The 23459-nt window shown below is 40.5% G+C and overlaps 1 protein-coding gene across 2 annotated transcripts in view; it reads left to right on the forward strand.

Moving 5' to 3' along the window:
• The window catches only part of ATP6V1H (ATPase H+ transporting V1 subunit H), an 86552-nt gene extending 74445 nt beyond the window's left edge, over positions 1-12107 (forward strand). The window contains exon 13 of one of the 2 annotated variants that reach the window (XM_084621008.1): positions 11685-12107. In XM_084621008.1, coding sequence (XP_084477134.1) covers positions 11685-11745 — 61 coding nt within the window. In that variant the 3' untranslated portion in view covers positions 11746-12107. The remainder of the gene's footprint in view (positions 1-11684) is intronic. The other variant, XM_084621007.1, reaches the window with a different exon arrangement.
• Positions 12108-23459: the final 11352 nt, after the last annotated feature.

Consider the following 23459-nt stretch of genomic DNA (forward strand, 5'->3'; position numbering starts at 1 on the left):
AACAGCCGTGTTAGTCTGTATTCGCAAAAAGAAAAAGGAGTACTTGTGGCACCTTAGAGACTAACCAATTTATTAGAGCATAAGCTTTCATGAGCTACAGCTCACTTCCTCAGATGCATATCGTGGAAACTGCAGCAGATTTTATATATACATAGAGAATATGAAACAATACCTCCTCCCACCCCACTGTCCTGCTGGTAATAGCTTATCTAAAGTGATCATCAGGTGGGCCATTTCCAGCACAAATCCAGGCTTTCTCACCCTCCACCCCCCCCACACAAATTCACTCTCCTGCTGGTGATAGCCCATCCAAAGTGACAACTCTTTACACAATGTGCATGACAATCAAGTTGGGCTATTTCCTGCACAAATCCAGGTTTTCTCACATCCCCCCCACCCCCATACACACACAAACTCACTCTCCTGCTGGTAATAGCTCATCCAAACTGACCACTCTTCAAGTTTAAATCCAAGTTAAACCAGAACATCTGGGGGCGGGGGGGGGTAGGAAAAAAACAAGAGGAAACAGGCTACCTTGCATAATGACTTAGCCACTCCCAGTCTCTATTTAAGCCTAAATTAATAGTATCCAATTTGCAAATGAATTCCAATTCAGCAGTTTCTCGCTGGAGTCTGGATTTGAAGTTTTTTTGTTTTAAGATAGCGACCTTCATGTCTGTGATTGCGTGACCAGAGAGATTGAAGTGTTCTCCGACTGGTTTATGAATGTTATAATTCTTGACATCTGATTTGTGTCCATTTATTCTTTTACGTAGAGACTGTCCAGTTTGACCAATGTACATGGCAGAGGGGCATTGCTGGCACATGATGGCATATATCACATTGGTGGATGTGCAGGTGAACGAGCCTCTGATAGTGTGGCTGATGTTATTAGGCCCTGTGATGGTGTCCCCTGAATAGATATTTGGGCACAATTGGCAACGGGCTTTGTTGCAAGGATAAGTTCCTGGGTTAGTGGTTCTGTTGTGTGGTATGTGGTTGTTGGTGAGTATTTGCTTCAGGTTGCGGGGCTGTCTGTAGGCAAGGACTGGCCTGTCTCCCAAGATTTGTGAGAGTGTTGGGTCATCCTTTAGGATAGGTTGTAGATCCTTAATAATGCGTTGGAGGGGTTTTATTTGGGGGCTGAAGGTGACGGCTAGTGGCGTTCTGTTATTTTCTTTGTTAGGCCTGTCCTGTAGTAGGTGACTTCTGGGAACTCTTCTGGCTCTATCAATCTGTTTCTTTACTTCTGCAGGTGGGTATTGAGACTTCATTGTCACTGTGGAGTTGGCACATTCTCTGCCATAACTCACAGTGGGCAGGCTGATGGCCTAAGCTTCAAAAAAGTAGGAGAGACCAGGGATTCTCTGGAATCACAGCACCCTATCCCGCAAATGTCAGGTTGCTCTGTAAAAGAATTTTCCATCACTTCCCATCTGGGCAGCCAGCATGCAGTGTTCCCATCTGTGCTCTTTGGCTCTGCGGAAAGGAATCACAGAGCACACAACAGCTGGTGTTTCTTGAGGTAGCATTAACTCTCTGAATTTTCCTGGAAGCTAGTCTAGTTCTGAGGGTGGGTGAATTGTGCAAGCTCAGTTAGCCTCCTAGCTCTGCTTACTTTTTTTCTTCATATGCCCCGAAGAGATAAGTGGAGGGTGGAAAACCCCCCTCGCCTCTGTAGAAAGTGGAAATGGCTCCCTTAGTTTTCTTCATGAACACACTCACCTTCATACTGTCCATAGGGGAAGTAATATGGTCCTACACGCTGTCAGCTGTTTGGCAAATAAGCTGACAATATACGTGTAGATGTCAAACATTCTTGGCTTCTCCTTAGACATACTGATCCATAGTACTGTGGAACCTTTTGGAAATGCATATTTGTTTTGTTTCTTCTGTTAGGTTAAGTCAGTGGCTGAGTTCACAATATCTTTAGGCAGGGCCACCCCTAGACCAAATGGCGTCCTAGTCAAGGAGCATCTTTAGTGGGGTCCCCCCTTCCCCATTTGTTAAACTTTTGAATATCTTATTTTTTATTGCATTTTAGACCATTTCACGACTTCGCACAGTTTGCATGCATGATTGATCTCTGTCATATAATACGATAAATTTGCATGCTAGGATCCGTAAATATGTATTTATTCATGCCATACACCTGCAAGGGCATGGCTGACAACATTCTAGGAGGTTCAAGGAATATGTAGTTCTCAGAAAGTCAGGAAGGTGCCACAAGATTCTACAAAGGTCCAGAACATTCTAGAAGGTTAGTGAAAAATGAATCTACATCCGGAATACCTGAAACATTTTACTTCAAACATTTTCCCTTTTGTTGCTATCTACAAAAAGAGCACGCTGAGCTTGGCACCCCCCAATCCCGGCACCCCAGGTGGTCACCTGGGTCGCCTGCCCCTAAATCTGGTCCTGTCTTTAGGTAACTATACTAGTTTACCAAGCTAACGGCCACCAACCTGCTCTGTACCTGCTCTGTTTACCTTTCAGCAATGACCTCCTCCCTGCCTTAATGCTGAACTGCATCAGTGACCTCTGGGCAGTCCATGATGTTCCCAGGACCCCACTCACTTGTGGGCTCCAACCCCCCAAAGCAGCTTGAGGCAGACTAAGATTTAAAGCACACAACTCAGGCTGTGTTTACACTATGAACTAGGTGTGTGATTTCCCCTGCTGGCGTACACATACTCATGCTAGCCCTCATCAAGCTAGCAGGAGTATAAACAGCAGTGTAGCTGCGGTAGCGGAAGCATGGCTGAGTCACACAGAGTACATACCCTCCAGAAACAGGTGGGTATGTACTCTGCACACTGCTGCCGAGTCTCCGCTTGCCACTACCTGTGCTGCTGTGGCTACGCTGCTGTTTATCCTTAGGCGCTAGCATGAAGGAGTGTACACGAGCAAGGGAATCCCACCCCAGCTCGTGGTGGTGGTGTGCTTCCAGTTCACTGAAGGTACATCAGCAGCAATTCTGCAGGATCAGTGGGGAATAAATGAATATGGTGAAGGGGGACTTATGGGGGACTGTTAAGTGATGGGAGTCAGTCAAGTACCAGTGACAAACTGGAAGTACAGTATCAGTATTGTTACATGTATCGGAGGTTTGGCTCCATTAATTTTCTTAGAAATTATTCATAGAAATATGGATAGACCTGAAACTCCATTCCTAGAATTTACAATATGCTACATTATAAACTGCTGTTTTGTAGAGTTAATGGCATTATACTAAAAAGAAAAGGAGTACTTGTGGCACCTTAGAGACTAACCAATTTATTTGAGCATGAGCTTGGCATTATACTGTATTTTAGTCACTACTCTTACAGACCCCATTATGAACTTTGTCCTTCAAATCCCACCCACCAAAGATATTTCTCTATCTTGCTTGCTCCTTGTAATATGAACTGCAGGATCTTATGTTGTTAGCCAGCCATCTAGAAATTATCCCACATGCTGGCTTGCATCTGTTTGTGATAGTGAACAGCTTAATCATGTAAAGCTGCCAGAAACTATAGGCTTAATTCTAGTAAATGGTGCTTCAATGAAGAATAATGCAACCTACATATTAAGAAAAATTTAACTATATTGATTTAGCCAGCTTCACACAATTTTCATCTTGAACGCTGTCATATTTCTCAGTATTAAAATACATAAAATGTGTAGTTAAGTGTTTTTCTAATTGAAAAGTTCAAAATGATCAATAGCTATCTTTGATAAAATTAATAAAATTTGTTTAAAAAGCATACATCTAAATAGAAGGTGACAAATTAAGCAAAGAAATAATTGATTACAAGGACACTTACTCCCCACTAACTAATGCTTAAGGTCTCCATTTTCTTGTTTGGACATAAATGTGTATTTTACACAGCTGCATTCCGTTTATTTGGGTAGCTGGAATTTGTATTCTGCATGTGTTCCCCTGGATTTCATGGTGCATGATCATATTTTCTTTCTTGAAACCTAAACCTCTTGTACAACACATTTTTCATGTTTTTGGAGGTCTAATTTGCATTCCTCATTTGCAGTGTGTGTTCCATATCATGTTGAGTGTTACATTTTTACTTTTCAAATTAATGTCTCATTTTAGAGCTCCATGCACAGTAATTGAAAAAAGTCATTTGCTGGCTGACAGCAAAGTAGCGTTTTTCTGATGAAATTTCACTTCTGATAAGTGGCACTTTAAATTAAAGCTTTCCTTGATGTTAAGAGGTCTGATTAAAATTGTCAGTCAGACCTAATTTATTTCAACCTTCGTGAATTATTCTGTCATCTGTATAAACTTTAAAGCTTTTAAATGTTGAAAGTATTTTCCGTTCTATTAAACATGATAAATAAAGGCTTCTTGATCTGTAAAGCACAAATGTAAACTAAGTTGCCTGATTTTAATGAAGTTTAAAGTTGAATTTTTAAATTACTGGAACACATAAATCAGTTTAGATGAATACTGGCTGAGACTTTATCCTTAAAGTATTTATAAACTTTAGCAGTCACAATACATTATAGAAACAAGTGAAAAATGACTTGTGCTGATATTGCTGTGTTCTTACTAAACAGGTATGTAGTTAGATCAAAACCTAATTTGTGGAGCTTTTTGTTGAAAATCTAATTTTAAGTGTCATAAAACATATCTATAGAAGAAAAGACTACCTTAGACAATGTGTCCTTGAAGGAAAATTATTAATAAAAAGTGAGGTTTCCCACTATGTAGTTAATAGCTTGTATTATAGTGTTATAAAAAGCAAGCTGCATGCTGAACCCAATAATTTGCATGTTACAAAGTGATAAAGAACACAATCTATACCACCAATGATTTTTTTAAATCACTCATTATTAATCTGTAGATTGTCTGCTTAATGATATTGGGTTCAGCCAAAGACAAATGTTAATTTAATACTTAAAGTGCATAGGAACAAGTAACTTTTGACCTAGAGTTTTGTCCTCTTTGCTCTGGCATGCATCCCATTTAATCAACCATCCACCACTATGTTTCTTCTTGTGTACATAAAATATGGTGATATACATCCTGTTTCTTGGTTGTCACTTACTTCAAAGGTGCAAAATGGTATAAGTAGTGTTACAATTAACAATTCAGTCTTGTTTGGTGTGTGTTTGGTTTTTTAATAACTCAGTCCAGGCTCATCTGTATCTTTGTATCTTTTAGGATACATCATGTAATTGTAAGTGCATTCTTGTTTTGTTTCTGTTGCAAAGATTCACTGCCACTTTTGTTTGTCAGTCGTATCTATCTTAGGTACTCAAATGCCTTAGTGTATTTTTCCTTGCAAATAACTCTGAGGTGTCATGGGGAATTGAGGCACAGATTAATAAGGATAAGTCTACCCTGCAGTCAGGAGGTGTGATTGCAGATACTAGCTTGAGTAACAGTATCAGTGATGCTGTGGCAACGCAGGTCTTGGGTGGGCAGGACTAGCCCATGCAGCCTCCTGTGTTGCTGCAACTTCATTGCTATTGGATCGAAGCTAGCTTTAGTATGTCTACTCATGCTGCAATCACACCTCCCGATTACAGTGTGGGTATACTCAGTGTAGACATATCCTGAGTGACTTGCCCAGGGTCATACAGGAGGCCTGTGGCAGAGCATGGCATGGAACCTGGCTCTCTCAACTGGCAGACTTGTGTCCTAACTGCTGGACCATTCTTCCTTTCAGTCTTGGGGCTCAAGCAAAGATATCTCTTCCTTTTTCTGATATCCCCATTTAATAACAGCGGTGTTATATTATATTGCCTGACTTTGTAAATTGCAATGTGTGCAATAAGGTGTTTATTCAATGGGATAGTGTCTAAGCACATATTGTTGCATAAACATTATGTTCCCATGGCCAAGAAAAGTGTCTGAGACATCTAGAGTAGCTGTAATTGATCTGAGCTTGTTTTTTCTTTCCTACTTTAATGAACTCTGTTTTTCTAACTTTACTTTGCTGCAGCTGATGACTGTTATTCAGAACATTCTGGAGATTCATTTATGACCACGGAATTGTCCTTTGGCAATGCAACCCTTATCGGCTTTCTAGAGATTGTTTGATGTAGTTAAACTGGTGATATAACCACAGCTATATATATGTTCTATTTTTGAGTACATTTAATAAAATTAGTCTCGCATTGTAACTAGCTACAAGTTTTTAGATTAGTAGGATGAGTCAAATGAACTGACATATATCCAGTAATAACCTTCAAAATGTTCTTCCTGTTAATCTTTTCTGATTTCTTACCTTTTTAAAGGTCACCTAGTGGTTACTTATCTTTTGTAGTTAGTTGTGTTGTGTATTCCTGGGATCAGACTTTATTTGTTCAGAACGTGAAGAGTTGCGTTTGAACCAACTTTTCAAATTCATACTCTTACATCTCTAGAAAGATCAAACTTTGGATTGGATTTACTCGGTAGACACACAATCAAGTACAAAAACATCAAAATATCTTAGTGCTCTCTGTCAAAAGAAACCACTGTGCCTTTTACTCTAACAAAGACTCCAGTCTACTAAAATGAATTACCCATTACGTCTGTGTCAAAAATCTTCATACTTGAGTGTCTTTTGGATACTATTTGAAAAAGCTCTACACTGATAATCTTTAAAGTCAACACATTAACATTTAGACACAAAGTATATGTGGCGGAAAAAAGCCCGACCAACCAAAAGCTTAAACAGCATCAGGACTGAAATTATCTTTCTGATTCCTTATGGAGAGACAAAACTGACTGAAGTGGGCATGAGAATATAAGGGTTTGGTGTTTTTAGGTTTAAAAACCTAAGCCTACCCTATTAAACTCACTACCATCTTTTCCCCTCAGCCTCTGGAATCCAACTCCTGATTCAGAGTTAAACACAATGAAGTTGGGATTCAGTTGTTTGTTTTAAAGTTACAAGGCTGTTGTCTGTCTTGGGTTATTTGCTGCCGACACTGTGCAACTTCACAAGCAAAAGGCCAGTAGCTCAAATTTTCACATAAATAGTTCCTGATACAGCACCCAAGAAATTCAGTGGAAATACTCCCATTGAATTAAGTGAGCACTGGATCAGGGCCATGACTTCTTCATCAAATCACCATAAAACATTTACTGCCATTACCGCAACAAAGAATCTACCTAAACTCTGGATTCAGCTTGATACCCCCACAACCCCCGAAGTGAAAACATTAAATGAAAATGACAGTACCAAAAGGAGGAACATATTAGAACATACAGAAGATGCGACAGAAATGTATATTTAATTTTCTGAACTCCTTGGAGAAAGTGTCAGCTTTTGGATATCTCCCAGAAACCTATCCATTTTTATTCTAGAAATAAGGCTTAGCCTGAAAGAGAAAAAAAATTGCTAGTGCATAACTCTCTAATTACTTTTAGCTGAATTAAAATCAGATGTCCGAATCAGGAGACAGACAAGGTGGATGAGGTAATATCTTTTACTGGACCAACTTCTGTTGGTGAGACACACAAGTGTCGAGCTTACACACAACTTTTCTTCAGGTCTGCTCGAACACATCTGTTAAAGTATTTAATGTGAGGACTGGTGGTTACACTATACTCAAAGGTAGATGGATTTTGCCTCAGTTAATCAGTCTCCCAATCTCAAATTGCAACACTTGGACCCTAGCTGGGCCGTTGTATTGTAAATCTAATGTCAACTTCTAGGGTTATCACCAGTGCTGTTATAGAGCTAGTTAGACTACTAACCATATAAAGTGCTTGGCTTTACAAGTCCATTGTGGGCTAGGCACTGAAATTGCAACATTGTAAGAAAACTCTATTAAAGCAGTTATTTGGAAGGTTGTAGGCCTCTCAGGAGTTCAACCTACCATGAGTGCTCGCTAGCACACCTTGCTGCCTTACATTTTCTGCTAGTCAGTGAAGCACTTCGTGCAGATGCATTCCATGATATCAGAGCGCTGGCTTGCAGGAATTCATCCTCCCCACCCACCCTTTAAATAGTGAAAGGAAACATTGCAGGATCCTTTTTGTAGGTGATATCACTAAACATTTTGGCTTGCCACCTATTTGTATTTTCCCTGTGTGAGAAAATATTTCCATCACTATAGTCCTGTGACATGATTTACTTGGTGGTATTGTATATGGTCATACATAGTATGACAGATATTGTAATCCCATGCAGTATCTTTGGAGATCGTTGTATCAAATTTATGAATGGTTTATGTATGATTGTGTTTTCCATGGTGGAGGGTTACCACAGCACCTCCAGGAACTAAAAAGTGTGTGTGTGGGGGGGAGGGGGAGTGTGTGGAGTGATTACCTTGGGGACTGTAAACAACTCCAGAGATGCATCACACCCTAAGATGTTTGTATATACTGGGCCCAAACTGGGTTTTCCAGAGACTTCAACAGAGAAATGGCTTTTGGTTTAAGAACCTGAGCTTGAACTGATACAGGCCTTCATTTTGATTCAGCAAATGAACAGTAACTGCTAAGGGGTGTCCCAACCCTTGAGGAAGGGTTAGAAAGATTTTGGCTTACTAGGGCCCCATAATACTGTTAGGTGACCTCCTCTGGCAAGGCTCTAGCATGCTGATAGGAACTTTTATTGGTTTTCACATGTTTTCTCTCTGCTTTTTTTGGTCCTTAAAATAAGTGTACTTTGCTGAGAGAGCTGTGTGGTCCCTGTAAAAACATTCATTGTCCTCTGAGCGAAAGCACAGCTCAGGTGCTGGCCTGTAGGCAGACTGACTTGCCAGGGAGATCATAGTGTAAGGCCAGGAACTGTGCTTCTTTAAAACTCCCCAGTCAGAAGGGAGTGGGACAGTGGTCCTTGCCCAGAGACAGGTGATGTTTGGAGATCTGACACCTGACTGGGCACTCCTGGAGTGGACCACACAGGGATGTTACAGGTGCTGTTACCCTGAACCTGTGACAGATCGCCCTAGTCCATAGGGAAGGCAGTTCTCCTCACCAGAAATCTATTGACTGAGACTGTATTTTGCCAGCGGAGCAGGTATTTTGTTCATAGCTCTCTACATAGGCTGTGTAAGTGGGTCCCCCCCGTCCCCCCCCACCCTGGAAAAGGCTTGGTGATTCTCCATTTTACTAGCCTTTTTCCCTGCTCCCTCCCCTCATCCAGAACTCCAGCAATACTGTGTATTGAGTGCTTGCTTGCTTGCTTGAACACAGCATTAATTACGTAGGGCAAGCAGCATGTCTAAAATGTTGATTTGAAAGAGTCACACTAAACAATCTGAAACAGTTTGCTGCCTAACTCGAGCCTCTAATTTGCAGAAGTTAGTAAAGCATAGCAATAATCTCTTCCTGTGCTTGTGAAGACAGTCATAACTGTTCACGGTTGCTATTTATCTCCGAAGATGCTTAAGTGCCATCACATAAAACCTATTCATTGCATCGTCCTTTAACGTGTACATTAAGAATTAGTACCTGACTATGCTCTCTATTAAAAGAGCTGCTTTAATAATCCTGTGGGGAGGGGGTGAGGAGAAGAACTGATTAAATGTATAAGGCCTCTCAGAATAACCCGATAATCCCATCTCTCTCCTCTTAGCAGCAGTGAACAGTTATCACATGAAACTTGCATATTGAGAGAGAGTTTGTTTAACCAATAAACTTCTATGCAGTTTAACCTACCAGCATCATTAGCCCACTGTCCTGTAGTCTGGTGCAGCTCCTTCCAGAGCCTGTAAATGCCATCCCAACCAGACCTAAGGAGTAGGTCAGAGGAGAATCAATACTCCTGCACTCCAGGGACAACGCGAGTTGCTTGTCTTATTCCAAGTCTCTGCAGAAGAAGGGATTTCTTCTTGTTCAACAGCATGGCAATGTAGAGCCATGTGGCGCACACCCCTATACCACCAGAGGCTCTGGTTAATTTCATTCCCAGGACCAGCGCGGTTAGTATCTTGAGGAGGGGAGCTACGTATCATTAGCAGGTCTTAGGGCTGGTATCTGTCTATGGTACTATGATTCCATGGCAACACTTGACAATTGTTTCCTCAGGTTCTAAGTGCTTTTTTTTAAACACATACTGGTAACCATTTGACTACGTCGGAAAGTTAATATGCAGGAACATAGGGTGCTACATTTTAAAGCATTCAAGTTATATTAAAGATTAAGTTTTTACTGCTAGCGGAGTACAACACTTAAAATTACATTTTTGTGGACACTTTGGATATGGGAAAGTACTCTGTTATGACTGGAATGCAGCGTTGGTGCTGAGCTTTATCTATGCTATAGAAAATGAAGGCATGTGAAGCTGAATATCCTTCTCTCTAATAAGATGCTAGAATTAAACTGAATTTTATTCATAACATGGGGTGTAGGAGATTGGTCACTGTTCTTCCTTTTGGAGATTTTGTGGCACTTAAACAGGAGAACCATACTATAAGACAGTTACGTAAGGTTTTCATGCTCACATTTAACAGGATGTCTTGTAATATTGAAAAATGCAAGTTTCTGACTTGTTCCCTTTTGAACTTCATTTTTGAAGATTTTGAAAACCATTTTTCTTCAGCACTTGTGAAGTTAGGCCAGAGAGGTAGGTAATAAAATGGGCTGTCAATGGGGATCTGAAATACTGCAGGTAAACTTGCAATCTGAAACGAGTCACATGAACTTGGTTTAGTGTCTTTTCCCAAGGTGGCTTGCTGTGGCTAGGTGCCTTTGTCTAACTAATGTAGACTATTATGCTCCTGTAGCCAAAATTCAAATGCAAAAATGACAGTGTCATAGTAACTGTGCCATAAGTGGGGGAAATGATACTCCTCTACTTTCTTCCCACACTCTTTCTGAGGACCAGATCCTGTGAGGTATGGAGCTCCCTCAATTTCCCATGAAGACCAATGGGACATGAGAGTGCTCAGCAGCCACCTTGAAGGATTAGGCCGTTGGTGTCATTTTTATGCAATTTATACTCATCTTTTTTGTGTCGTTTATTGGCATTGCATTGCAGTGATGACCTGAAAACTACTTTGAAAATTGATTAATTTGATAGAGGAATTTCATAACAGATAAATACTTCATTATTTGTGTGAAAGATGGAATCTACCAAAGATTCAAAAAATCTTCGGAACGCTTAAGATTCTGGGTGTTAATTTAGTTCCATGATTAGATCGGACTAGTGTGTTTGTTTAAAAAGAAAAAAAATTGAATACATTTTTACGCTGGCCTGGAGAAAGCACTCTTAATACAAGAAAGGTAGGGAATGAACCTGATTGGATCTTATAAATCTTTTCCATCTGTAATTTGTATGAGGTTTTGCTAACTGAGAAGTCTGTACTGTCTGTGTGCATACTAACATTATCAGGAGTTATACATGTACACTATAGGATGAATAATCCTTTAAATATTTTACCAGCAGCACGTGTGAATGTTGTCACTCAACAAAGTTACAGTAGTTATGGATGAGCTAGAACACTGGTCAAGATTTTTAAAAGTGACTAGTGACTTTGGATTACTTTTTCGGGGTGTGGTGGGGGGAGATGCTCAAATTGAAACCTCTCACCTGAACTTCAAGAGTTGCAGAGCAACCTCCCTCTGAAAATGAAGCTCTGGCCATTTAAGATGCTCTCAAGTTGAGCATCCAACATAGCTAGTCACTGTTCTTCTATGAAAAGGTTTAAATATAAGAGCATTGTTTCCCTCTCTTCACTCTGCTTGAGACATTCTTCAGGGGAATCTTTCACAACCTTTCTTATGTTGTGTCTTTCAGGGAGTATCTTGGGAAGCAGTTACAGTCAGAACAACCTCCAACAGTCACGGCACGAAGTTAAACATTTCAAACTGTGTGTTGCAACTCTTCCTTCCTGGGTACAGCTGGAGTATATATATCTTAAATTGATAATAAGCATACATTCTTGGTTGGAATATTTGTCTCCTGCTAATGTGTTGATTTCTTTCCTGTTTTCCTCTGTTGCTGTCACCTAGTAAAAGTTAGTGTTTGTTCAACTACTTCTGACTAATCTGCCAGTTGACATCCTGCTATATTATGAACGCTTCTGAAGAAACATGGCTGATATATACTGCCTTTGTTTTATGTATTTATTGTTATCTCATAACAAGAACCTTATTAAAGGATATTCATTCCAGGACACTATCTTGACTCCCTTGATATTTTCTTTCAGTGTTATTGTCCATTTCTGAAAACAAGAATAAATTCCTGTTTCTATGTACAGAGTAATTAATAAAATTGTCTTCTAAGGCATTGTGCTGTTTGAAATTCAGTAATCTGGAAAATCTTGCTGATCAGTTTCAATAAAGTCTTATTTAAAACAATATTACCATGTTTGTAAATAAAAAGTAAACATGATTTTGTTTTTTCAGTAAAGGGCTTTGCTTTCCAAAGATGAAACATTCAGAAACTAGTCTTAAAAAAAAAAAAAAAAAAAGGGGGAGGAGGGGAGCGGCGCTGGTCTGGCAAGACATAAAGCAGGAAGTGCCTCCTGTCACTACAAGTACTGATTATAGCAAGACCAGGCATTAAGAGCATATCATAGGCTTTATGTGAAAGCATCCAAGTAATTTTGACCTCCTAAGTACAATAAGTGCCGTGGAGTGAATTTCATTGCAGTGTCTTTTATTCCTGGTTACTGAAAATTAAAATATCTGATCTCTGGTATTACAGACATGAGTGTTGACTCACTAATAGAGTTCTGATGCCATTCTATAACCTACTACATTTGGCTTGCAAAGTTTACCTAACTTGGCTATAAACACCTTATTTCCATTTTAAAATGTTAATAAGTATTAGTGCTACTCAAAATTTAAGCACAATATGGGTAGCAATGAATGTCAAGATTGACACACCATAATATTTATAGCCCCTACACAAGGGGCTTGGAAACAAGATTCCTAAGAGTTGCCAGTATTATATGCTAATGAGCTAGGTACAACTTGTTTTATTCCCCTGCCACCTCCGCTCTCCCTCCCCCGCCATGTAATACTAAAACATGGGAGATACAGTGGCAGAATTGTTCCTAGCCCCAGCCAATGATCAGCTCATACTTTGAAAGATCCTGCAGATGATATTTTAACCCAGAATAATTATCCATCAGTGGAAATGGATATGGAGAAACTCTTTCCTCAATCTGGCTTTTAATTGGTGCTAAAATTCCCTCTTGGAGAGATGAAATCATTTGTAAATTTTCTCAAAGCCTCTAAAAAGCCTGAAATGTTAATCCTAAGCTTGAGTCCATTGTAAATATCTTGCTATGCTACCCTTAGCATGTAGACTAAGGCCCCAACACATGAATGGACTCCACGTCATCAGATGCTTGGGTCTGTGCAGAGCTAGTGCAGGTGCAGGAGTCAGCAAGATGGACTCGTTGTGGGCTCTACTTCTGAAGCAGTGAAGACTGGTCTGAAGATCTGGTAGGATGCCAAGAATCCTTTTAAGATGAACCACAAAATCTACAGGTAGGTTCTGTGATCACAGCTGTGCACAAGAGGGGGCAGAAACCATTTGACATGTTCACTCCAAAGAGGAGGGAACTGAAGATGGAACCTTGAGGGGGATAAACAGATGATTAGTGACTTATTCCTCATACTTCCCTGTCTAACGAATATACTGGAGTATGGGTTAGGAAGGAGGCAGAATTGGGAGTTAGTTGTGAAAGCCAAGGGGTGAGAGAGAGTGTGACTGTCTATAGCAGGAACATAGAATCATAGAATATCAGGGTTGGAAGGAACCCCAGAAGGTCATCTAGTCCACCCCCTGCTCAAAGCAGGACCAATTCCCAGTTAAATCATCCCAGCCAGGGCTTTGTCAAGCCTGACCTTAAAAACCTCTAAGGAAGGAGATTCTACCACCTCCCTAGGTAACGCATTCCAGTGTTTCACCACCCTCTTAGTGAAAAAGTTTTTCCTAATATCCAATCTAAACCTCCCCCACTGCAACTTGAGACCATTACTCCTCGTTCTGTCATCTGCTACCATTGAGAACAGTCTAGAGCCATCCTCTTTGGAACCCCCTTTCAGGTAGTTGAAAGCAGCTATCAAATCCCCCCTCATTCTTCTCTTCTGCAGGCTAAACAATCCCAGCTCCCTCAGCCTCTCCTCATAACTCATGTGTTCCAGTCCCCTAATAATTTTTGTTGCCCTTCGCTGGACTCTCTCCAATTTATCCACATCCTTCTTGAAGTGTGGGGCCCAAAACTGGACACAGTACCCAGATGAGGCCTCACCAATGTCGAATAGAGGGGAACAATCACGTCGCTTGATCTGCTCTCTATGCCCCTACTTATACATCCCAAAATGCCATTGGCCTTCTTGGCAACAAGGGCACACTGCTGACTCATATCCAGCTTCTCGTCCACTGTCACCCCTAGGTCCTTTTCCGCAGAACTGCTGCCTAGCCATTCGGTCCCTAGTCTGTAGCTGTGCATTGGGTTCTTCCGTCCTAAGTGCAGGACCCTGCACTTATCCTTATTGAACCTCATCAGATTTCTTTTGGCCCAATCCTCCAATTTGTCTAGGTCCTTCTGTATCCTATCCCTCCCCTCCAGCATATCTACCACTCCTCCCAGTTTAGTATCAACTGCAGTCTATTTTAAACTAGAACTGACAAAACTGTCAGCAGCACAGAACTTGTTTGAATTTAGCCCCCTTCTGCATTTGGAGCGGTCTTCACTTTTTTAATGAATTTATTTTTGTTCAAATGAGTTATGCCAACAAATTTGGGTCTCAAGTGCTCAAGCTACTGTTTCTTGTGGACCTGCTATTCTTAATTCACTTTGCTCTGTTCTAAAGTTACTGATTTTGCTTCCTTCATTTGATGACTGGAACTTTCAGAAACAGGAGAAGAGCTTTAAGTTTACAGGTGGCGTTAAGATGTCTGTATCAATTAGCACCTTCTGGTGCCAATAATCTTGCAAATACATAGTTGCTTGAGTAGTCTTGCCAACAAAAGTTATCTGATTATTGTAAGCGAATAAAGGGTCTTGAATACAATGATCTTGAGTTACTGCTTTTTCAGTATACACACAGCTGTATTTGAAGTTCATCTAAGGTAGTCACATTGCATTCTCATTACATCCAGTGAATAGAAAACAGATGAAATGTCAAGCAGATTGAACACTTCAGTACAGTGTGACACAGGGATGTGGGCAAAGTTGAGATTTCTGTGAGTGAAAGCATATGCTAGCAGCTTCCTTCTTGCATGCTGATAAGTAAGGGTTTAAAGATTACTGAAAACTGACATTGGCTGTGTCTAACTGGCTTCTGAAACATGGTTTGATTAAAGGAATAATTGCCTCAATCCATATGAACACCATAAATTTCCTGTTGGCAAAATTTTGTAGTTTAACACAGTTTTGTTTTTTCATTAAATTTGTGTCAAGATAAATGCAGTTTAATTACCCTATAATGAATTGTTAAAATCTTTATCCACACACTGCACAGTTCCATCATTTGAGGATAACTTTTACTTTTATAATACAACTTCTTAAATAACCAGTCTCTGAAAATTAAATGGGAGCACCTCTGAGCAAATTTTGAATTCACAATGAATGGGTAAAGAGAGTTTAAACTCGAATTAAGGGGAGTAGAGAGGGAAGTGAAACACACATTCGAACCTAGGAAGAAAAATGTGCAATGTTAGTAACTGAAGCTCTGATCCAGCAAAGCACATAGGCATAAGAATGGCCATACTGGGTCAGACCAAAGGTCCATCTAGCTCATTGAAGTCTACTTGGATTATAAGATCTTCAGGGGTAGGAATGTCTTTGTATGCTGCCTACCACAAAGAGGCCATGATTCATGACTGGATACTCAAAGTGCCACCTTAATTCAAACAATTAAGTTGGGACCTAACCCAGAAAAGCACTAGCTCAAGTGAGGCTGAACCATACTATATTAAACATTTGTATTTTGTGTGGCTTTTCATACAGTGATCAGTGCACCCTAAAAGTCTACCTTTAATTATGGAATGAACGCAACCAGCGTAAGTCTCAATAGAATAAAATACCTTGCTGACCTGTAGATAGTGAGCTCTTTTATCTGAGTGTTTAAGTTCCAAATGCAAAAAAGTAGGAGGTTTATCTAGCAGAATGAGAAGTAAAACTTTTAATTTGAATGTGTCCCTGTTACAATGTGTGAAATGTCACTACTGCCAAGATTTTAGCAATGTTGGAGTCTAGCAATGTTGATCTTTCTTAACAGCTCATGAAAATAGCAAAAGTGTAATTTGCATGCCTGGCTGAACAAATGGTGGCTGTCAGTGACTTGGAAGAACCAGGCCTGTTGCAGTTCAGGACTGAGAGGCCAACGTTCTCTATGAGAAATGTGATGGTATATCAGTTCAGTTGGGAATCAGAAAAAGGCTACGGGGCAGGTGATGCTACCGCCTGACCTGACCTCTACCCAGCTTGCAAAACCTCTAGCTTGGCAATTTCTACAGAGCAGTTAGGTGTTGTCTATTTAGAACTGTGTGGCATGTTGAAAATTTGGGGGTAGCGTTAAACTGACGTTAATATAAAGACACACAACCATGGATATTACTGCGCTGATATTATTCACTGCATTCATTCTGTCTGCCTGCTGGAAGCTGGGCTAGACAAGAATTAAAGTAGGTGTAAACTGAGGGCTGTAAAATGGCTTATAGAAATTAATGACAGTCTTGCAGTTGACTTAAATGGGAGAACTGGGACCTATGCAAACCACTTCTACCTGTTGACCTGTAATTACGTCTATCCAATAAATAGCATTGCCAGCACATGGAGTCTAGATTTTCCTATGTGTAAATCCCTTATCAGCCTACAAAAGGAGCCCAAAGGAGTGTTTGAATTAGTGCTTATAAGTTTAGGGGAGATGGTCTTGGGGGACAGGTATTGGTTAAATTATAAGACGGAGAGGGACTAATGCAGTACAACTATTGCATGGATTTATTTGGGCAGTTTTGACAATTGGTCTGTTTTCAGTGTAATATTAGTCACTGCCTACATTGGCACAAACTGCGGAACTTATGACTGAGGTTGATATGGTGGGTGCAATAGCACAGGAAGTGTTAGGTGAATTTACCCACAAAACCAGCCCTGATAGCTGGGCTATGGTGAATCAAAAGTGTGAAGACTGAGATTGGCACAGCCATTAGCCACCCAGTCAGCATGTGATGTTGGATCAAACTATGGAGGAAAGGAATGAAAGATAGAATGTGATATAGGTTTGGATCAGAAAGGAGTCGGGGTAAAATCTACCCTTTTGAAACCGAAAGGAAAAAAACAGCTTAGCCGACAGATAATGGTGATGAGATTCTTTGAACTGAGATAAAGATGGAAAACTTTGTTCTAGCGAGACCTGGGAAATCATCTGGCTAGTTGTTTACTTAGTGGATTGGCAGAGCAGCTATGTTTTTGTTTTTGTTTTTGTGGTGGTCTGTTTACTGGCTGGAATAGGGGATGATCTAATTGCAGTGGTCCATATTGAGAATCGTGACAATAGCGAGAGAGTACAGTATGGAGATTTTCAAAAGCATATTTGAGGATATTGGGATAACTCAGTCTAGGTTAGCATCTTCTGAATGGTTTCCTCTTCAAGGTAAAGAGGTTAAATTATAGGAAAAGATTAATATGTGGCTCAATGGATGGTGCACAGAGCAACTGTTTAGATTTTTCATATATTGAAGTAACTTTTGGGGTAGCCTAACCTATATTAGATTGATTATATTTGTCTAGTTTGGCAGTTGATAAGTGGAAAAGAGAGATGGTAGCTGCAGGGCTTGCAAAAGTTTTACAACCAATCTCAATACAAAATCCCAGGTTCACTATTGTCTGATTCTTTTCTCTTGCTAAAATGCTGCAGGTTCCCAAATTCATGGCCCTTTAACTAACTGGCAGGAAAATTAATAGTTTGCACAACAATCATTCACCGACCATTTCAGATGTCAAAAATATAGCTTTAAATTTCTATTAACCTTTATTAACTTATTGATCACAGTTGATGTTTTGCTCTAACTTTTTATTCAGCTGTTATCAATATATTTTGGTTATGAGAGAGCCTTTGACAAGGTCCCTCAAGCAAGTAAGCAGTCATAAGATAAGAGAGAAGGTCCTCTCATGGATCAGTAACTGGTTAAAAGACAGGAAACAAAGGATAGGAATAAATGGCCTTTTTTCAGAGTGGAGAGAGGTAAATAGCAGTGTCCCCCAAGGATCAGTACTGCTCAACATATTCATAAATGATCTGGAAAAAGGGGTAGATAGTGAGGTGGCAAATTTTGGAGGTGATACAAAATTACTCAAGATAGTTAAGTCAGAAGCAGACTGCGAAGAGTTACAAAGGGATCTCACAAAACTTGGTGACTGGGCAACAAAATGGGGCAGATGAAATTCCGTGTTGATAAATGCAAAGTAATGCATGTTGCAAAACATAATCCCAACTATACATACAAAATAATGGGGTCTTAATTAGCTGTTACCACTCAAGAAAGAGATCTTGGAGTCACTGTGGATAGTTCTCTGAAAACATCCGCTCAGCTTGTTTGACTGCTGCTGCACACTAACAATGTGAGGAACCATAAGAAAAGAGATAAGACAGTAAATATCATAATACCACTATATAAATCCATAGTACATGGGGTCCACACCTTGAATACTGTATGCAGATCTTGTCACCCTATCTCAAAAGAAGATATATTGGAAATGGAAAAGATACAGGGAAGGGCAACAAAATTTATTAGGGGTATGGGAGGTTTAGGTTGGATATTAGGAAAAACTTTTTCACTAGGAGGGTGGTGAATCTGGAATGCACTGGAATGCGTTACCCAGGGAGGTGGTAGAATCTCCTTCCTTAGAAGTTTTTAAGGTCAGGCTTGACAAAGCCCTGGCTGGGATGATTTAATTGGGGATTGGTCCTGCTTTGAGCAGGGAGTTGGACTAGATGACCTCCTGAGGTCCCTTCCAACCCTGATATTCTATGATTCTATGAACAGTTTCCATATGAGGAGAGATTAAAAGACTGGAACTTTTCAGTTTAGAAAAGAAGATGACTAAAGGGGGCTATGATGGAGGTCTATAAAATCATGAATGATTTGGAGAAAGTAAATAAGGAAGTGTTGTTTACCCCTTCACATAACACAAGAACCAGGGGTCACCCAATTAAATTTATAGACAGCAGGTTTAAAACAAATGAAGGAAGGACTTCTTCATACAACTCACAGTCAACCTGTGGAACTCATTGTCAGAGGATGTTATGAAGGCCAAAACTATAGCTGGGTTAAAAAAAGCATTAGACAAGTTCATGAAGGATAGGTCCATCGTGGACTATTAACTAAGATGGTCAGGGACTCAACCCCATGCTCTCTGTCCCCTAAGCCTCTGACTGCCGGATGTTGGGACTGAACGACAGGGGATGGATTACTTGATTGCCTGTTCTGTTCATTCCCTCTAAAGCACCTGGCTCTGGCCACTGTCGGAAGACAGGATACTGGGCTAGATGCACCATTAGTCTGATGCAGTATGGCCATTCTTACGTTCAATCGAAAAAGATTCTATCTGCACTTAAAATGCCATAGTGGCACAGCTATAGCACTTCAGTGTAGATACTTACTACAGCAACAGAAAGGGGTTCCTCTGTCACTGCAGTTAATCCACCTCCCTGAGAGGCAGATGCTAGATCAACAGAAGAATTCCTCCATTGACCGAGCACTGTCTACACCAGGCGTTAGGTTGGATTAGCTGTTTGTATTCCAGGGGTGAAATAATCAAACATTCCTTTACTTCTATGAACACTTCTGAACTTCTGTGCATTTCTATTAATTTAGTTTTTTTGCTCATCTTGTACACTGTAACTAGACTGCTCAATTTCATATTCTGGTTCTCCTTTACTAGTCCTATACCGCTCAAGCTGGTATTCCTGCAAGTCTGCTGGAAAATGCTTAAATTTCATTTTTAAAACTTTCATTGACAATATGCGTGGGCCTGTCAGTGATGTTGTTTCTTATCTTCCCATCCTAAGGGGAATTCATTGGAACCTTATCATACGTCCATTACTAATACAGTGTATCAAGCTTTAGCTTCCTCTGGAGATAGTCATCAAAATATCATATTATTTTTCTATACTTATTTAATATTGCATTGCAAACAATAGAGAAAAATAATGCTTCATACAAACAAGGTTTACTTCCCTCCTGCCCCCACCTTGATTCATCTTGGCAAACACAAATTAGTCAGCAAAAATTATGTTGAAATTTTTATTTACACATATTGGGGCACAAACTGCATACCTATGTCCAGCCAAATTTCTGGGAGCCTAGGAGAACATAAATACTTTAGTGACTATGATCAAGAAAAAATATTTTTAGAATCCAGATTGATTGCAACAAATGCTACAGTTGGACAAGAATCCGCTTCTAGGAAGAGGAGATTGCAGAATCCATTTAACCAGATTTTTTTTTCATAATCATTTGGTTTTGTTAAGGTTTTACATGTATTCCATCTGTGAAACTAAATGTCAGCGGTAGATTGTTTTCAGGAAAACGCATATAAGAGTCCTTTTGTTTGAGTAATGTTTCACTGAACAGAAATATGTAAGTAAAGAATTAATCTGTATACGTATTTATATTCCTAGACACACAATTATGCAAAGCTAGAGTTCACAATATTCTGCCAATGGTTTTTATTCCTAATTATCTGAAAAACAAGCAACATAAACATAGGAATTAAGGTTAGCAATCCAAACCTTTTAGGGTGTGTCTACGCTCAAATGAATAGAATCATAGAATATCAGGGTTGGAAGGGACCTCAGGAGGTCATCTAGTCCAACCCCCTGCTCAAAAGCAGGACCAATCCCCAATTAAATCATCCCAGCCAGGGCTTTGTCATGCCTGACCTTAAAAACTTCTAAGGAAGGCGATTCCACCACCTCCCTAGGCAACGCATTCCAGTGCTTCACCACCCTCTTAGTGAAAAAGTTTTTCCTAATATCCAATCTAAACCTCCTTCCCCCCCCCCCCCCGCTGTGGCTGGCCTGTGCCAAATGACTGGGGCTTGGGCTGGAGGTGGGAGGGTCCCAGAGCTCAGGCTGCAGCCTGAGTCCAGAAGTCTGCACTGCGGTGAAACAGCCCCACAGCCTGAGTCTCATGAGCATGAGTCAGCTGGCACGGACCAGCTGCGGGTGTCTAATTGCAGTGTAGACATACCCTATCATATGTTCAAACTTGGACACAATGGATTCTTGTTTGTGCAAAGTTACGAATAAGTTGTTGCCAATATTCGTAAATCAAGTAAAACCTGTATACCAATGCAAAATATTATGTTCACTTTTGCATAGGAAAGTAGGCAAAATATTAAAGGTTTACTTAGCTCTAGTTCAAATACCTGCCCTGAAAAACAACCACACACAAAAAACCTGAACGAGTAACTGGAAGCACAGGGCTCTGTCTATTGTGTTTTGAGCAGCTGGAAAATACTTCCTCATTCAGTTCTTTCTGCAGTAGGAGCTGGGCACACATTATTCATGATGGCAGCAAGGCTATAACCTAAAGTTAGTGCACTGGTTTAGTGCACTTGCAATACTGAGCATTGTAGGCAGGCTTGATAAATCATGGCTTGATATCTACTAAATAGGACAATCTATAGTAAGGATATTCCTAAATCATAAGGCACAGTAAATAAAACATTTAAAATTCAAGCCGTATCTATTGCCATTTTGTGTAGTGTATATGGAATAGAAATACCTTGTATTCAGTACAGCCATGCATCATAAACTCTATCTCCTGCAATATCAGCAGAGTAATATCTGAAATGTAATCAGTTAACTTGGATTTCTCTCTTTTTGAGGGGGACTTGAGGCAGTATTTGTAATATCTCAAATTAAAATCCATGTACAAATGGAGCCATGTCTTATATGTAGGTAATTTGTTTGTTCAAGTCAGTTCTCATTTATTCAACAGAGTCAAATATAGCTGTTAAATTAATTTATGCAGCAGTTTAAAGCCACTTTTTTCATAAGAGATGTTTGTGATTTGATTAATATCTGTGCTTGTTTATCTTAATTAAAAACAACCCTTCAAATTGTACAGTTAGCTAATACATGCAGACTTGGGTTGCATTCAGCTGTTGCCCCCCTCCGAGTTCTACACTTTCTTGTTGTGTCTCCATATATAGATTGTGAGATCCTGGGGGGTAGGGACTATAATTTATGTTGTGCCTACAGTGTCTGTCGCTACAGCGCCCTGATTGTGAGTCGGGTATTTGGGTGCTACAAATCATAACTTGCTTAGGGTGACTTTTCTAATAAGTGGATTCTAGAATATTCCCCAGAAGCATATAATAAAGGCAGGATGAATTAAGAATGCCTCAGTTGTACATTCATCTACCACTGAGGCCTTGTGTATGTTGTAAAGAAACCATGCCTGTGGCTTCTGTTCTCTATGTAAATGGAAGATAGAGAGCATCTCCTTTTGAAAACCTCAGGGCCCTAGTTGATCTTAGTTTAAATGGGGTTTTACTGAAATGTTTTTGTGGCAGCTGCCTTGCTATTCTATTGAATGGTATGGTACCACCCTACTTTGTAAGTACAAATACTGTTGCCTGAGGTGGTAGAGGGATGGCAGTTTGTTTCACGTTGTCCTGCCAAGTCCTTGTTTTTAGGCGAGGGTGGGGGAATTGGATGGCCCAGTTTCCCTATTTTGTAATGACAGCACTTTCCTAGTTTGTTTCCTGCGGTGAGTGGTGACTGCCGCTTCATTCACTTCTCCTTTCCCATTGTTGTGGTTGCAGAAAAAATGTTCTCTGAGACATAAATCGCAGCTAAGTGCCGGTGAGTCTGAATAGAGCGGCAGGGCCAGGCACAGGTAATATTGCATCCTGCTGCCAAGAGATGGACAATTCCTCTCCACCCACCTACTCCCAGAGCTGGAAGTCATTTATTCTCCACACAAGAATTTCTCTTTTCCCCTAAACCTGTTTCTTCACCTCGATTTTTTTTTTTTAAATATTTCATCAAATGGTTAGAAATGGCAGGTAAAATCTCCCCCTGCCCCCCCAGGACTGCAAAGACCATGGAGAAAGCAAGAGGTGGGCAATACCTCGTCCTCCAGGGCCTGGGGAGGGGATTAAACCAAATCAGACCCAAAACAAAACAGCACTTGCAGGGATTGGATGGCTCAGTGGGCTGGTGACGGATTCTGGGCCTTCTGTCTCTAGGCTCAAGGGTAAGCTAGGTCTGCACGGAAACCACGGAGTTACCATGGGTAAAGCCTTTGTGGGTATGTCTACATTGCAATTAAAAACCCACGGCTGGCCTGTGCCAGCTGACTCGGGCTTGCGGGGTTCGGACTAAGAGGCTGTTTAATTGCAGTGTAGATGTTCAGGCTTGGGCTGGGGCTGGAGCCTGGGGTCTAGGGCCCTGTGAGGTGGGAGGGTCTCAGAGCTCAGCCTGCAGCCTGGGCCCAAATATCTATATAGCAATTAAACAGACTGAGCCCTGTAAGCCTGAGTCAGCTGGCCCGGGCCAGCTGTGGGTATCTAATTGCAGAGTAGACATATCCCGT

Source organism: Lepidochelys olivacea (genome assembly GCF_965140295.1).
Source record: "Lepidochelys olivacea isolate rLepOli2 genome assembly, chromosome: 2".
In the NCBI taxonomy this organism is placed as follows: domain Eukaryota; kingdom Metazoa; phylum Chordata; order Testudines; family Cheloniidae; genus Lepidochelys; species Lepidochelys olivacea.